The sequence below is a fragment of the Megalobrama amblycephala genome, linkage group LG9 (genome assembly GCF_018812025.1).
Source record: "Megalobrama amblycephala isolate DHTTF-2021 linkage group LG9, ASM1881202v1, whole genome shotgun sequence".
In the NCBI taxonomy this organism is placed as follows: Eukaryota; Metazoa; Chordata; class Actinopteri; order Cypriniformes; family Xenocyprididae; genus Megalobrama; species Megalobrama amblycephala.
Window position 1 is genome coordinate 21,004,391 of NC_063052.1, and position 17,141 is coordinate 21,021,531.

General features: G+C 40.7%; 1 protein-coding gene across 1 annotated transcript; it reads right to left on the reverse strand.

Annotated features, from left to right (window-relative positions):
- Positions 1–60: 60 nt before the first annotated feature.
- On the reverse strand, positions 61–16,753 carry LOC125275262 (protein SSUH2 homolog). Its single transcript, XM_048202055.1, has 11 exons — positions 15,970–16,753; positions 15,208–15,283; positions 9,752–9,887; positions 9,531–9,591; positions 6,682–6,803; positions 3,843–3,905; positions 3,617–3,699; positions 3,027–3,119; positions 2,826–2,931; positions 2,636–2,743; positions 61–2,430 (listed from the first exon to the last, which is right to left on the reverse strand). Exons 1-11 carry the CDS (start codon positions 16,016–16,018, stop codon positions 2,290–2,292), a joined length of 1,038 nt encoding a protein of 345 aa, XP_048058012.1. The 5' UTR covers positions 16,019–16,753; the 3' UTR covers positions 61–2,289.
- Positions 16,754–17,141: the final 388 nt, after the last annotated feature.

Sequence of the window (17,141 nt, forward strand, 5' to 3'; positions counted from 1 at the left end):
GTTTATTATTGTAAGACATATCTATTACTGATATCTAATACATTTTTATAATTTAATACAATTTAATAATTTAATACAACGTATTACAACTTTTTCTGAGAATGCCAAGTGAGAGACACATTACCATTCTAGATAAATAAGAAAATAACATTTGACAATATTTCATCACAACGAGCTGGCAATTCCCCTGTAATTCATACGATTAGCGCTAGGTTGTTTTTCAAAATACACTATGATTTATGCTGAAAAATCCAGCTAAAACCAGACTAAGCTGGTTGGCTGGTCTTAGCTGGTTTAAGCTGGAAGTAGCTGGTCAATCTGATCTCCCAGCCTGTGTTAGCTAGTGTTCAGATGGTTTAAACTGGTCTCCCAGCCTAGCTTAGCTGGTCAAGCTAGTCTCCCAAGCACCCTGGGTTAGCTGGGGTTCAGCTGGTTTTAGTTTGTCTCCCAACCTGGATTATGTAGTCAAACTGGTCTTCCAGCCTGGACAAGTTGGTGGTCAAGTTGGTGAACATTTTACCTAATTACAAATTAATCAGATTCTATGTTCCATGTACAGATAAGGTTAAATACCAGGGTAGTTTAGCTTCATAGTTAGGCTGGCTAGATACAGCCTAAATTATTCTAGTTGTCAATAAAATAATATATCTGAATAGAATATTATCGTATTTGTCAGAGTAAAACAATGTAAATGGTTGATCTTTGGGTTGACAGATTTGTTTATTGTTATCATTGGTATTTATCAGTGATGTATTTATTATTTTAAAAATAACATATACTAATTCATTTCTGTAATGGCAAAAGAGAAAAATATTTGTAAATAAATATACAAGGTTAAACATTGAAAGCTATCTGTCTTTTCAAATATTTTTTGTTGTTTTATGCCCATCAACGACAAAACAGGAATTAGTCTACCGGAAAAAAAAATGACAGCAGTGGAATCTTACCCAAAAAAAAAAAAAAAAAAAAATGAATACAAAATTTGACAAGTATCATAAAAAGATTAACAACGTAATGAATATGAGAATTTGAGTTGTGGTAAAGAAAAATAATGTTAAAAGTAGGATGTAATACATATTCTTTTTTTTTTTACATAGATACATAGACTTTTTTTTTTTTTTTTTTTTTTTGAGAGAGAGAGAGGCATGGAGAGAGGTACATAACTCATTGCAAAAAGCTTTAAAGCGAAAAATTATATTATTAGTAATACACTAGTAGATTATGTTTTATCCACTGTCAAGGCATCGCGAGTTCACGTTTACAACAAGCGCCCTTGTTGTTGATAAGTCCGTTTTAGCGAATCAGCGCGCAGCATTCAGGTCATGTGACAAGGCTTCTAGTCACTTCAAAAAGACGCGGTAGCTGAGGGAAGTTTCGTCAAAGCAGACTAAATGTGATCGAGGATTTATAATTTCGACTTCTGCAAATCCTTGTACACCATACACGTCTTACATGCTAAACCCTTGGTTGTCCTTTTGCGCGCGCGCGCGCGCGCGTGTGTGTGTGTATGCGCATGCCTGTGTGTGCGCCATAGACTGTAAAAAGGTGTGTGCCGATCTGTGTGAGTGTGTGCGTTTGTGTACTACATACGTGTGTTTGAGTGTGTTTTAAATGCAATTACAAAGCAATTACTTGGGTTTTGTTTAACTGAAATGTTGAGTTATCTGCTTTTGCTAAGAAAAAATATATATATATATAAAAAACATACTTTCAACGGACTTTAATTTTGTAAGTTACCTGTATTTTTTGGAGTTATTAGCCTATTACTTAATCAAAACAACCTAACTGCAGTTTGCTTGATATTACTTGAAATTCACAATACAAAACTTATGAGAATTAATAAAAATTGAGTTTTTGCAAATTAACTCTTCATTTTTTCATTACATAAAATTTGCTGCAGGCAATACTAGCATTATGTCTAGTAAGATGGGATATTAAAAATATCTGCAAGATAACCATTAACAGTTGTGAACTTCCGCCCATGGTTTTACAGATGATTTAAATCTAGTCCCAGGATATAAAATGCATGTTTGAGCTGTTTTAACTGAAAGCAATTTGCTCTGACATGATCTTAAAATATATGTAAATGCCATTGTTTTGTCTCAATATGCACACCAGTAATGTTTTTTCTAAGACATGTTTATAAAAGCTACTCAAATGTGCTAATTAAACTAAGGCCTAATCCTGGCTTAATCTAAACCCCATCTGGGAAACCAGGCCCTTGTGTATAATAGACATTTTGTATGGGTTTTCTTTTTGTTTCAGGTTTGAGATGATGATTGTTGGATGTCACATCACAGAACAGCAGCAGGTGGCAGGATAGTCATCAGCGTTCACTTTCAACTCATTTCCATACACATAGTAAACATAGGGCTTCTCTTTCCAAGTGTAGTTCACCCTTGTTATGGTAATGAGCTCGATTGTCTGTCTCTGGAACAAGGAAATATTGAATTACAGAAACAGATTTAGGTTTCATCAGTATTGTGGTATCATGTTGACATGCACACCAGTTTACGTGACCAAATTTCTACTGTCAAAAGACTAATAATTACATAGCAAAATTTAGCATTATTATTTTTTCTATATGGAAAATGTACAAATTATACATTAAAAATGAATAAAACACAACAGATACCTGCTGTAATATGCGGGAGTTCTTGGTATATTTCACCTGATGGTCCATTATTAAACGCTCAGATGCTTGTGCAACAGAAACATCAGGGAAACCCAGCACTGGATAGACCTACAATATAGCCACTTTTATCAACTTCAGCCTCTTTATTATTATTTCTTTTATCTTTAACTGTCTGCAAATATGTTATTACCGTCATCTGGGCGTTGCTGAAGAGCTCCTTCCCTGAAACCTTCCCCAGCTTTTCCGGTCTCAGACCACTCAAATCTTGCGCAATGAAATCATCCCTCTCAGTGCTCCTAAAAATGGGGGGAATAAACTAGCTTTCAGAATGAAAAAGTTCATTTTGACAGAGTGTACAGGGTTAGTATTATCAGTGAATATAATATAATACCATTTGACTTTGAGATTTATGAAAGTGAGTATCTGTCCCTTTCCATCACATGTGTCACACTTGTGGAAGCCGCTGCCGCTACATGAACTACATCTGAAATGAGACAGACAAACCAAGTACAGGTCTCTGCAGGACAGTAATAGGAGTTACCAGATCAGTGGGCGAGGCCATAAACAGAGATCAATAATTTATTGAATTATTGAGTATTCATATTTTTTAAATAAAAAAAGACAAATTGATATGTTGTGTTCTCAAAATTCTCTCTAATTTTTTCATGACATCACATATACTTCATTTTATGTCGTAGAATGTTTTCAGCCCTTTACATGCTCTACAGCTATTGGAATATTTCTGTTTGCATGCATTCTGCATAATCTTAATATATTAATGCATGCACATTATTTTCCTGGAGACGCTAGCTTTTGGTCATTCATTACTCTGCATTTTATTCAATTTGGGCAGCTCAGGCCTTGTTACTTTTAATGTTTGTCAAACACAAGCGAAAGAAAGTGGTTTAAGTATCTGTCATTTTATAAAAAGCTAGAAACATACAAAGAGTTACTACAGCTTATGGAGAATGGCAGACTTACTTTTCACGTCCACTATTGTCACATTTATTGCAGGACTCGTTATCAGGACATTGACCAGATCCGTTACACCCAGAGCACACTTTCTGCATAAAGACACAAATAAAAGAGTCTCTAGTTTTATATCCCATAATATGACCTCCTATAACCATGTACTCCAAAAAAAAAATTCAGTGAATAATAAAAAGCCTGGTATGCAGGCAGCCTGGCCAGTCAAGACTTCACTTACGCTTCCAGTTCCAGTGCAAGAAGAACAGGGGTTTCTTCCCAATCCACTGCACGGGTTACATTTCTAGGATACAACAAGAAACAAATTACTTTCCTGTAAATTACATCTTCTTAAAGGATTAGTTCACTTTCAAATTAAAATTTCCTGATAATTTACTCATACCCATGTCATCCAAGATGTTCATGTCTTTCTGTCTTCAGTCGAAAAGAAATTAAGGTTTTTGATGAAAACATTCCAGGATTTTTCTCCACATAGTGGACTTCAATGGCCTCCAAACAGTTGAAGGTCAAAATTACAGTTTCATTGCAGCTTCAAAGCATTCTACACGATCCCAGACGAGAAATAAGGGTCTTATCTAGAGAAACCATCACTCATTTTCTAAAAAAAAAATAATAATAATAAAATTTGATACATTTTAACCATAAATGCTCATCTTGAACTAGCTCTCTTCTTCTTCTTCTCTATTAGAATTCCGGCAGTGTAGACACTCCTCAGGTCAAAGTTTGAATTAAATTGTCATATACAATATGCTAGTGCAAGTATATAACAATTAGTTCAAACTTTGACCTGTGGAGGGCAGTAATACACTTAGCAGTGTCTACACTGCCGGAATTCTAATAGAGAGGAAGAAGAAGAGAGCTAGTTCAAGATGAGCATTTATGGTTAAAACGTATATAATTTAACATTTTTTTTTAGAAAATGATCGATGGTTTCTCTAGATAAGACCCTTATTCCTTGTCTGGGATCGTGTAGAACTTTTTGAAGCTGCAATGAAACTGTAATTTTGACCTTCAACCATTTGGAGGCCATCAAAGTCCACTATATGGAGAAATATCCTGGAATGTTTTCATCAAAAACCTTAATTTCTTTTCGACTGAAGAGAGAAGGACATGTCCATCTTGGATGACATGGTGGTGAGTAAATTATTAGGACTGTCAGGACTGTAACACATTTGCATAATGCAAGCCTATATGGTCTTCATTGGCTGGCCATGAACATCTTTGACCCTCAAACACTGTAGATGTAGCAAGCAGCAACCTCCCCAGTTTCTCTTGAAGCCAATACGGAAGTGACTTAAACTGCGATTCATCGACAGGCCGCTAGGGACAGGCTCCAAAAGAGAGCAGAATCTCATTGAGTCCCATGTTAAAATGCCCAACTTTACAGCAGAAAAAAAAAAAAAAAAACATATTTACAGCATGGTACAAATTGTGGTTTTGGCCTATACACCTAATTTTGCCCTTCATGACAACTATGAGGGGGGTGAATTTTTTTATAACTCATCCGTTTAAATTATATTAAGCTTAAAAGTTCTGCATAATTAAGGGCGTGGCCACTTGAGTGACAGGTGGATTGCGCTGCTGTCTGTGAGCCGTCACCTCAGCTAATTCCAGCCGCTCAACTTGGCATCTCTGCTGGGTTTGTGCTTTTTTTGGATTATTTCATACAATTATCAAATAATATGGCTTGCTGTGCCTATGGTCGAGACAGATGTAACATTACGTCTTTGTAGATGTGCACATATGCGGAAGATAAACAGAACACACGTTATTGGATTGCCTTGGCATTGGCTAAAAGTTTTGTCCGCCAGATTTACTACAATGGCAATGGCTGGAGAATATGCCTCTAAAGACACAGCAGCACTGCTGTGGATATTATAACTAAACCTGCTGCGCAATTTTGAAAAATTATACACGGGCTCATTTTTTTATGAGAGTTTTACAACATAAATGCTGCTCAGATTGCATAATTTCTTGAAGAACGATGATGGAGAGCAGATCATTCAGAAGAAATTTGATGCAAACAATGGACAATATATTGTTGTTTGTTTTTTCAATGGACGCTCATAGACATTTTACCCAAGGTCGACAGATTGGATTCATCTCACGATCGCTATTTCATTATAAACATATGGAGTCCCGTTCTGATTTTGCATGTTGTCATTTGCACACCCAACACAAATTACAATATTACTGGTGCTGGAGCAGCTACAGTATATCGTAAAAAAGACACCATAGATTGACAGTAAACCTTTAGAAATTTATAATGACATAACTTATCACGTCGTGATAGGTGGGCATTGTTTCAGCAACCAGGCGCTTCAGTTCCAACCACATCCCGCCTCTTTGCCCACTTTCAGTTATCCATGACGCACGATGACGCGCTGCCAAAATGGCAACGGCTGCTTTTTCGCTTCAAAAATGCTCTTCAGAAATCCACGGGTGACGTCATGGACACTACGTACATATTTTTTTACAGTCTATGAGTTGTAGCTGAGGCCTGGAACAGTTTGATTTGTGATGTCGACATATCGAGAAGAAGCAGTTTTCAGCAAATCCACTTTGCATGCACTTCTGAAGGAACTGGATAAAACCAGTGCCTTCATTACTGTTCGTATCACTGTGTATACAAGTGCTGAGGAAGCCTCCGCAACTGAAATTGAGATATGACACGTTGAAATTGTTTCTGACACGTGCTGCAAGTGATAGACTAATCACAACAGACTGGGCCATCTGACCAATCAGAGCAGAGTAGGCTCTCAGAAAGGAGGGGTTTAGAGAGACTGAAACCTTGATCAAACCGGTTTCAGACACTGTGAGTGAAGAGGTGATGCTGCATTGTATATTATAAGAAAATTAAAGTGTTTTTTTATCTTCGGATGAAACACTTTAAAACAAAATGAGGAACCTTTAAAATAGCATAATAGGGGCACTTTAAAATGAAGTGCTGCCAAAGCTCCATAGATAGTGATGTTTCATATAGAAATGTTCTGATACAGTAGTTGCTGCACACTCTGTTGTTTGTATTGGCCCTTCTTGTGGATCTTGAGTGATCAAACCTTGACTGAGGAAGTGTAAGGCACTCTAATGGTCTCCTTGTGCTCAGTAAAGTAGGACGGAGGTTGAGCTGCAATCTCCCACGGTCCAGGAGCACGCTGAATCCCGGCATCGATGTGCTGCCCTGCAAAAGAGTTTAGACGATGATTTAGCCAGGGAACAAGGTTTAGATGTGGAACTAATAATTTCAACAAATTTGAACTGCACAAAACCTGTTGCTATAATGTGATGTGGTTTTAACTCATTACTAGGATGTTATGGGTGGTTGCTTACTGGCCCAAGTCAAAAAAGCCGATCCCAGAGTCTCCATAGTCTCTAGAATCTAGGGCTGCCCCCTAATAGTCAACTAACTGTTAGTCAACGAGAAGAGGCTTAGTTGTCCAAAATTTTATTAGTTGCTTAGTCGCAGGAAAAAAAAATCCACAGGAAGTGGCGAAGTCACACAGATTGTGACGGACAGATCATTAACAGCTGTCTATGTGTGAAAAAGTGTGAAAGCTGAATAGTAGCTCACTTACTGCATGACAGCTAACATGGAGGCGCCGGTGCGATCACTTGCACTTAAAGGATTAGTTCACCCAAAAACTAAAATTCTGTCATTTATTACTCACCCTCATATAATCTTCGGAACGCGAATTAGTATTTTTGTTGAAATCCGATGGCTCTGTGAGGCCTGCATAGGGAGCAATGACATTTCCTCTCTCAAGATCCATAAAGGTACTAAAAACATATTTAAATCAGTTCATGTGAGTACAGTGGTTCAATATTAATATTATAAAGTGACGAGAATATTTTTGGTGCGCCAAAAAAAAAAAAAAAAAAAAAAAAAAAAAGGACTTATATAGTAATGGCCGATTTCAAAACACTGCTTCAGGAAGCTTTGGAGCGTTATGAATCAGCGTGTCGCAGAAGAATCATAACACTCCAAACCTTCCTGAATCAGTGTTTTGAAATCAGCCATCACTAAATAAGTCGTTATTTTGTTGTTTTTTTTGGCACAGCAAAAATATTCTCGTCGCTTTATAATATTAATATTGAACCACTGTACTCACATGAACTGATTTAAATATGTTTTTAATACATTAATGGATCTTGAGAGAGGAAATGTCATTGCTGGCTATGGAGACCTCACTGAGCCATCGGATTTCAACTAAAATATCTTAATTTGTGTTCCGAAGATTAACAAAGGACTTACGGATGTGGAACGGCATGAGGGTGAGTAATAAATAACATTATTTTCATTTTTGGGTGAGCTAACCCTTTAAAATACTCCATAATTTTTGGTCATACAGATAAGAGTAATACATCTTTTGCATCTGTGAAGGGTCTACTTTTATTTGTGTGTGCGCTCACTCACAATAACAAAACATTGTGCTTTTGTAAAATAATGAAAGCAAACAGGGTGCACTTTCTGCCATCTCTCTCTGTGAACTTGAGCACAGCAAAAAAAAAAGAACCTTAACTCTATGTAAACTTGCCTCACAGACATGAAAAATATATCTTTAGAAAGTGAAATGTCTACTTTTAAATGAAACAACTCAAATGGAAAACAAATATTCTCAGGTTATGTAATCAGTATAAAACATGGATATAGGCACGTCCACTACTGCGGAGATGACAGCATCAGCATCGTCAACTTCATTGCAGCCAAAAACACAGAAAACACTACTTTATAAATTAATTATTAAAATGTTGAAGCAGTCTACTTGCTGCTTTCCCAGACGTATTCATAATCATTATTTCTGTCGGTGTGCTGTGGCAAGATTTATGTGTGCGCTTGAGCACTGATTAGACTATTTAGGCATTAAAGGCTCTTTTTTATGATTTATATGGTTTATTAATGAACGTACGATTAGTCGACTAATCATTTAAAATGAAAGACTAGTCGACCAGAAAAAACTTTAGTCGAGGGCAGCCCTACTAGAGTCTCCTTGGAAATTGGTGCAAAATGTCTGTGGTAAAAATTGACTGACAGATGAAACGCAATAAATGCTGTCATGTTATCTTGCATTCAGAGGCAGATGCCTGGTGTTTGGGAACACAATCATGGCACGTCCTGATTTTGCTGACGGGTTTCCTCGGGTTGACATATTTTGTTGATCCTGGAACAACATTCCGGTCCGAAAATTTAATCATAACCATATCCCTACCCCTAAACCTAATCCTACCCATAACTTCACATAAACTGTAAACTTCAAATCTGATTGAAATGTTGAACATATTGGTGAAATCAGGTTTTGCAATCCTGAGAAACTGTTCTGGGAGGAAATTATACCAAATCATTTTGATGACAAACTTTGGCTCAGGCATTTCAGAATGATCAAACCAACATTTGAGATGCTGTGCAATAAGATTAGTTCCCTGGTTAGTTCAGTCATCCAAACACATCCCCTGTTGAGGCAAAGTCACATGAGTTTTTTTATTGTGCATCAAGGGGTTTATTCAGTAAAAGTGCCTCTATCTTGTGCATGTATTATGTGCATGTCTGCGGCTCTGCGCATCTTGGCGATACCATCCAGCATTGTTTTATACGATAACCCAACTTTCACAGAAAAATAGGTTAATGGAAACATAGCTTATGATATTCTGTCCCTATATAGTCCCTCCTATGTAAGTCCAAGGGATTTTTCTTTCACATTTTTTTTTTCATTTTCTAATAGCACAGATTTCCTCAATAAGCTGCACAATATGAGATATCAATCATATCTGTATATCACAAAAAGCACAGCATAGTTTAATACATAGAGGTCTAGAGATTAAATCTCTAATCTCAAGTATTAGCAATAGTGATGGTGATGCTTGCCTAAATAATCAAGCACTACTAATGATAGACTCGACTGACTTTCGGTACCTGTGTAAGGCTCCTGACAACATTCAGTAGATCTGTACTCTGTGAATGTCTCCAAACGATACTGAGAACAGAAGCAGAACAAAAAGACAGACCTCATATGAATATTGCTAACCACATTCAGCTCTATAACGCCAAAACAATATCAGATTTATGCAGGTCTACTGATACACAGAATGATAGTATCACTATGCTTAAAATGGAAATTATTTATTGTAGGTCACCCTGTAGGTCTTAAAGGACTCCATGTTGGTTATAACGCCATCTCTGACAGGGGCAGAACTATAGCAGCACTTGCTGGAGACGTAATCTGCAAAAGCTGCACACGCTCTTCCCTCTGAGATGGAAGGAATGTTGTTGCTAAAAAGAAATTATTAACAGACATGCGTGTTGAATTACATGCATTATGAACATGCAACTGGAGTCAGTTGAGAAATGAAGACATCTGAAACACAGAGACCTCTGGTTATGATTAGTCTCTTTAATCTATAAAAAGTACTTTAATTCATATTCAGTACTTGTCACGTAACTCATGAAGACGAGATAGATCCAAATGCAGCAATGGTGTTTATTGAGGGCAAATCCATAAGGCGTAATCCAGAGTACAGGCAGGGGTCAGAATCCAAAACAGTCCAAACATAAAACAAGAAACAAGAAACTACAAACCAAAACGGGGAAACATGAAAACCAGGGATCAGACTCGAGGGTGACATTCAACAATGAACCACAAGAACAGACAGAAACAACTCAGACTAAATACACAGACACTAATGACAAAATAAACAACAGCTGGGTGCAATGATGAATAGTGATTAGTCCGGGGAGTGTGTATGGGAAATGTAGTCCATGAAATGGGTGAAACAGAGAGTCCGGGAAGGAGTGCCCTCTAGTGGCTGAAGGGCACTCTCACAGGTGATCGTGACATTACCCCCCCTTAAAGGAGCGGCTACCAGACGCTCCATCCGAAAAAACAAAAACACAAACAACTCAGGAGGGAGGTGGACTGGAGGAGGATCAGGGGGAGGGATGGTGGGCCAGATCCCGGGTGCTCCACTGAACGCCAGGGCGGTGCTGGAGGAACTGACCAGGCGGATACTGGCAGGACTGGAGTCCTGGCTGATTGCCAGGGCGGCGCCGGAGGAACCGACCAGGCTGGTACCAGTGGGTCTGGAATCCTGGCTGATTGCCAGGGTGGCGCCGGAGGAACTGACCAGGCCGGTTCCAGCGGGTCTGGAGTCCTGGCTGATTGCCAGGGTGGTGCCGGAGGAACTGACCAGGCCGGTTCCAACGGTTCAGACGGCCTGGGCAGTGGCGGCAGGGCAGAAGACTTGGATGACGGCGGCAGGACAGAAGGTCTGGGCGGTGGCGGCAAGACAGAAGGTCTGGGCGGCGGAGGCAGGGCAGAAGGTCTGGGCGGCGGCGGCGACAGGGCAGACCAAGGGTGCTCCGTGACCATCTCAGGAAGAATGGCCTGCTCTGGGACGGCAGCGGGCTCGGGCTGCTCTGGGACGGCAGCGGGCTCGGGCTGCTCTGGGACGGCAGCGGGCTCGGGCTGCTCTGGGACGGCAGCGGGCTCGGGCTGCTTCGGTGGCGCCGGCAGGGCAAGGCGCTTGGAGAACCCACGAACAACCACTAGAGTGGTCGCCAGGCCTTGTAGGACGGAGGAAGCCCTTTTCCTCCTTCTCCTCCGCTTATGAGGGTGAGGCGGTGGCTCACCCAAAAGGGGCTCACTGGCTGGAGCGGGCTCACTGGCTGGAGCGGGCTCTGGAACGGACTCACTGGCTGGAGCGGGCTCTGGAACGGACTCACTGGCTGGAGCGGGCTCTGGAACGGACTCACTGGCTGGAGCGGGCTCTGGAACGGACTCACTGGCTGGAGCGGGCTCTGGAACGGACTCACTGGCTGGAGCGGGCTCTGGAACGGACTCACTGGCTGGAGCGGGCTCTGGAACGGACTCACTGGCTGGAGCGGGCTCTGGAACGGACTCACTGGCTGGAGCGGGCTCTGGAACGGACTCACTGGCTGGAGCGGGCTCTGGAACGGACTCACTGGCCGGAGCGGGCTCTGGAACGGACTCACTGGCCGGAGCGGGCTCTGGAACGGACTCACTGGCCGGAGCGGGCTCTGGAACGGACTCACTGGCCGGAGCGGGCTCTGGAACGGACTCACTGGCCGGAGCGGGCTCTGGAACGGACTCACTGGCCGGAGCGGGCTCTGGAACGGACTCACTGGCCGGAGCGGGCTCTGGAACGGACTCACTGGCCGGAGCGGGCTCTGGAACGGACTCACTGGCCGGAGCGGGCTCTGGAACGGACTCACTGGCCGGAGCGGGCTCTGGAACGGACTCACTGGCCGGAGCGGGCTCTGGAGCGGACTCACTGGCCGGAGCGGGCTCTGGAGCGGACTCACTGGCCGGAGCGGGCTCTGGAGCGGACTCACTGGCCGGAGCGGGCTCTGGAGCGGACTCACTGGCCGGAGTGGGCTCTGGAGCGGACTCACTGACCGGAGCGGCCTCCGGGCCCTGACGTCCGAAGGAAACCTTCTTCCTTCTCCTCCTCCTCGCTTTACCGGGGTGAAGCTGAGGCTCAGTGCCCACCTCCCCGGTGACTTCAGAGACGGATTCATGGTCAGGAGCATGCACACTGCCTGGTTGACTTGGTGAGGCCCAATCTACCCGGTGGCGAAGATAGGCGGCGAATCTCCAGAAATCCAAGTCCAGTAGCCCCTCCATCTCACACCGAGGTAGAGGATCGTCAATGCAGCCATTAAAGATATCCTTCAGCGCCGCATCGTTGTACCTCAGCCCCACCGCCATCGTCCAAAAGACCTTGGCAAAGCATCCTACCTCTTCTCCCTCCTGGCGTAACGCCATCACTGCCCCAAGCAGAGCCACACGCTCCCTGCATGTGCCTGACAAAATAGTCCTCATGCTGCTGGATCTTAAGTGGTGGTTCATTCTGTCACGTAACTCATGAAGACGAGATAGATCCAAATGCAGCAATGGTGTTTATTGAGGGCAAATCCATAAGGCGTAATCCAGGGTACAGGCAGGGGTCAGAATCCAAAACAACAGTCCAAACATAAAACAAGAAACAAGAAACTACAAACCAAAACGGGGAAACATGAAAACCAGGGATCAGACTCGAGGGTGACATTCAACAATGAACCACAAGAACAGACAGAAACAACTCAGACTAAATACACAGACACTAATGACAAAATAAACAACAGCTGGGTGCAATGATGAATAGTGATTAGTCCGGGGAGTGTGTATGGGAAATGTAGTCCATGAAATGGGTGAAACAGAGAGTCCGGGAAGGAGTGCCCTCTAGTGGCTGAAGGGCACTCTCACAGGTGATCGTGACAGTACTATAATCGATTTAACTGCACTGGCACTTTCAGATGAGCACAGAATTGTAACTGAATTCAGCTGGATGACAGCACTGTCTTCAGTAGAGCTGCTTATAGCTGAAATAAATTTGCTTCATAATTGATTAATTTTGCAACATTAGGGCCGGTTCACACAGAACACAGTTTTGATTTTAAAGGGATAGTTCACCCAAAAATGAAAATTTGATGTTTATCTGCTTACCCCCAGCGCATCCAAGATGTAGGTGACTTTGTTTCTTCAGTAGAACACAAATGATGATTTTTAACTCCAACCGCTGCCGTCTGTCAGTCAAATAATAAGAGTGATTGGGAACTTGAACAATAAGAGTCGAAAAAACTTCCATAGACAAATCCAAATTAAACCCTGCGGCTTGTGACGACGCATTGATGTCCTAAGACACGAAACGATCGGTTTGTGTGAGAAACCGAACAGTATTTATATAATTTTTTTTACCTCTAATACACCACTATGTCCAACTTCGTTCAGCATCCGGTTAGTGAGGTCTGATCGCACTCTGACAACGGAAGTGATGTCTCGCACTCATTGAAGTATAGAGAATACGAACCGACGTCATGCCGTGTTGCATGCTGGGGCGGCGCCGCCATTTTGACAGGATCGCCCCCTACTACTTGCACTGAAATGAATACAGATACTTGCTTACCTTTTGTTTTGTTTCTGCCATTAAGTGGAACATTCACATTTTTAAGGGTATCGTTTGCAGGGAACAGAAGCTATTTTATAGTTTTGCATGATAATTTTATTTATTTTTTAATTTTTTCACTGAAGTTTTGTAGAATTTCGTTTACAATGTTCATCTGTTTACCGTGTCGCACACTGGACGCTCGCTGCTGCTTCAGCTATCATATGAATATCCAAATAAAAGTATGTGTTCAACACGCTGAGAAAAATCGATTAATTTATTTGTTGGAAACGTTTAAATGATGCTTAAACGAGCATATTGAGGAGGCCTACAACTGTTGTCATTGTAAATATTCCTTTCCACGATCCCAGAGAATCAGAGATTATGGGTCAGTCAGCGGACAGACGGACACGAACACACTGTATTTTTATATTTATTTCAACAGATGACAAACAAAATCAAAACCCTAGGAGCTTGTCAACAGTTTAGTAGTGAGTCCTTGCAAGGGCACCTTTTAAAAACACTGGCTTAGTGTATTATGATGACATTATATTAAAAGATGTGCAGACGAGCCCTGAATATGAACGCAACGCATTCTCCACACAGTATGCTTTAACAGATATGTACAGAATTTTGTGTTTGTCTCTGTGCATTAAGCGTTTCTTCATTCTTAAAAGCATTTGAATGTTCCCGTTCAAGTTCTACTAATTCACGAGCGTAGTGAGAGTCAGACTCGCAAAAGGTAATGTTAATTATTAAACCAAAAATTTCAAAAAACACTCAGCAATGTGATTCTTTTATTGAGTGATATGCAGTGGGTTTAATCAGTGCCATTACTAAAAGATTTGCCATCCGGCGTCTTCTCGTCATCTCCTCGACCTGCTTCCCTTGCTGTGTTTACACGTAGAAAAGGCAAAAAACGTTGCTCATTGTCCAGTTCTCTCTCAGAACGATTATCAGAGTTACTATCACCATTATCGATGCAGCATTAATGACATACAATGGTGAAATTTTTCACAATCATGACAGAAAACAAATTACTGAACTAAACTCAATGACGGAAAGGCTGCGCGATCCTGTCAAGATGGCGTATAAACAAAGAAGTTACCCAGAACTCAACGCGGCGTGACGTCAGAATCGTATTCTCTATATGGGCGAGACATCACTTCCGTCATCAGAACGTGTTTTTTGACCTCACTAACAGGATGCTGAACGCAGTTGGACATAGTGGTGTTTTAGAGGTAAAAAATGATATAAATACTGTTCGGTTTCTCGCACAAACCGATCGTTTCGTGTCTTAGGACATCAATGCGTCGTCACAAGCCGCAGGGTTTAATTTGGATTTGTCGTGTTTTTATTTACTCTTATAGTCAAAGTTCCCGCTGACTTGCATTATACCACTGACAGACTGCAGCGGTTGCAGTTAAAATTCATCATTTGTGTTCTACTGAGGAAACAAAGTCACCTACATCTTGGATGCACTGGGGGTAAGCAGATAAACATCAAATTTTCATTTTTGGGTGAACTATCCCTTTAAAAACACGAAACGCAGGTCAGAGTGAAATGTAAAAATGCATTCTGTGTGAACGGCCCCTCATGATATTTTTTTGTTTATTAATGTGAAGCTGCATTGAAACTGCCAAACATACTGCCATTCTGGATGGCTGGAGGCTTGTTCAGGCACAGGCATCGGCACAGAGGACATTGGAGGTGGAAGATATGCACCTGTTACAAGAGAACAGAGACATTCACAAGAGACCAGTGTTTAGCAACATATTCAGCATCCAAATTCTGTTATTTTATGAATGAAATCTAGAAGCTACTACTGCATCATATGCTCTTTTTTCCATTTCTGACTGTTTTACCTTAAGGTTCAGTAAGATTTTTTTTAAATAAAGTAATATAAAATAAAAAATACATTTCTATTTCAAATAAATGCTGTTCTTCAAAACCTTCACCAAAGAATCACAAAAATATGAAGCAGCACAATTGTTTTCAACATTGATAATAATCAGAAATGTTTCTTGAGCAGCAAATTAGCATGTTAGAATGATTTCTAAAGGATCATGTGACACTGAAGAATGGAGTAATGATGTTGAAAATTCAGCTTTGTCATCAAAGGAATAAATTACATTTAAAAATATATTGAAAATAATATTTGAAATTTTAATAATATTTCACAATATTACTGTTTATACTGTATTTTTTATCAAATAAATGCAGCCTTGATTAGCAGGAGATTAATTTAAAAAAATAAATAAATCTTACCAACCCCCAATTTTTTTTAATGTTAGTGTATGCTCCTACGATAGGAGCTCTATTAATTGTTGCAGTAAAAATTATATATGACCTAATATAACAACGTACATACTAGAAAATGAAAGCAATTAATATTGTTTTGTGCTTCTTACCACCTCCGTCGACCACAATTCCCTCATATCCCGGGATGCTGTCAAACATGCTTGCAAGAAATATATTACAAAATAAGACAACTTGTTTAACATCATGAATTATATATTTCAACTGGATTTCAAATAATCAAAATCAAACATTGGTAAAGTTGAATTTTAATGATTTGAAAGTTCTCTCATTAAATCTGTTGTAGCCTATATCCTGATAAATATCCTGATAAACCACATAAAGTGAACACTACTGACAAATCCCAAAACAAACAAAAATAACTTAGAATTGACATTGCATGACATAAAGAGGATTGGAAGACAGAAGGCGCTTGGACAACAGAGGATCGACCCTAAAGCCAGAGAGATGATCTGTCTCCTTTGCCATCAGCAGAAGATGAATATGAAATTGATTTTGCTTATTAAACAATCATATGCTTTGAATGCTTTTGTTCCTTATCTCAAACAGCTAACAAAAGGGGTTTGTAAGCGTCTCGGGGGTGTGACTGATTTCCTGTTGACTTTTCAAGAGAGGAGGCCAGCAAGTGAGTGATAGTTGAAGTGTGAAAACTTTTTACATTTCTTTGTTGACAACATTGCTACTGTTAGATCACACATCTTACCTACCACATCTGATGCATCTATCACCCCTATGTGCTCTGCTGTTTTTAACCAGTTTGAGCCTGTCTCTTTCTTGTTTGAGAGATACACTATATTGCCAAAAGTTTTGGGACACCTGCCTTTATGTGCACATGAACTTTAATGACATCCCATTCTTAATCTGTAGGGTTTAATATGGAGTTGGCCCACCCTTTGCAGCTATAACAGCCTCAACTCTTCTGGGAAGGCTTTCCACAAGGTTTAGGAGTGTGTTTATGGGAATTATTGACCATTCTTCTAGAAGCACATTTGTGAGGTCAGGCAGTGATGTTGTCGAGAAGGCCTGGCTCACAGACTCCACTCTAATTTATCCCAAAGGTGTTCTATCGGGTTGAGGTCAGGACTCTGTGCAGGACAGACAAGTTACTCCACACCAAACTTGCTCATCCATGTCTTTATGGACCTTGCTTTGTGCACTGGTGCGCAGTCATGTTGGAACAGGAAGGGGCCATCCCCAAAAGTTGGGAGCATGAAATTGTCCAAAACATCTTGGTATGCTGAAGCATTAAGAGTTACTTTCACTG

Bases quoted from the DNA above. Each gene is read 5' to 3' on its own strand.
- LOC125275262 (XM_048202055.1), bottom strand. From the start codon at position 16,018: ATGTTTGACAGCATCCCGGGATATGAGGGAATTGTGGTCGACGGAGGT. The intron at 3,906-6,681 runs GTTTGATCACTC...GTTGTATCCTAG, and splicing joins CTTACACTTCCTCAGTCAAG to AAATGTAACCCGTGCAGTGG. The intron at 2,744-2,825 runs GTAATAACATAT...GCTATATTGTAG, and splicing joins TCAGCAACGCCCAGATGACG to GTCTATCCAGTGCTGGGTTT.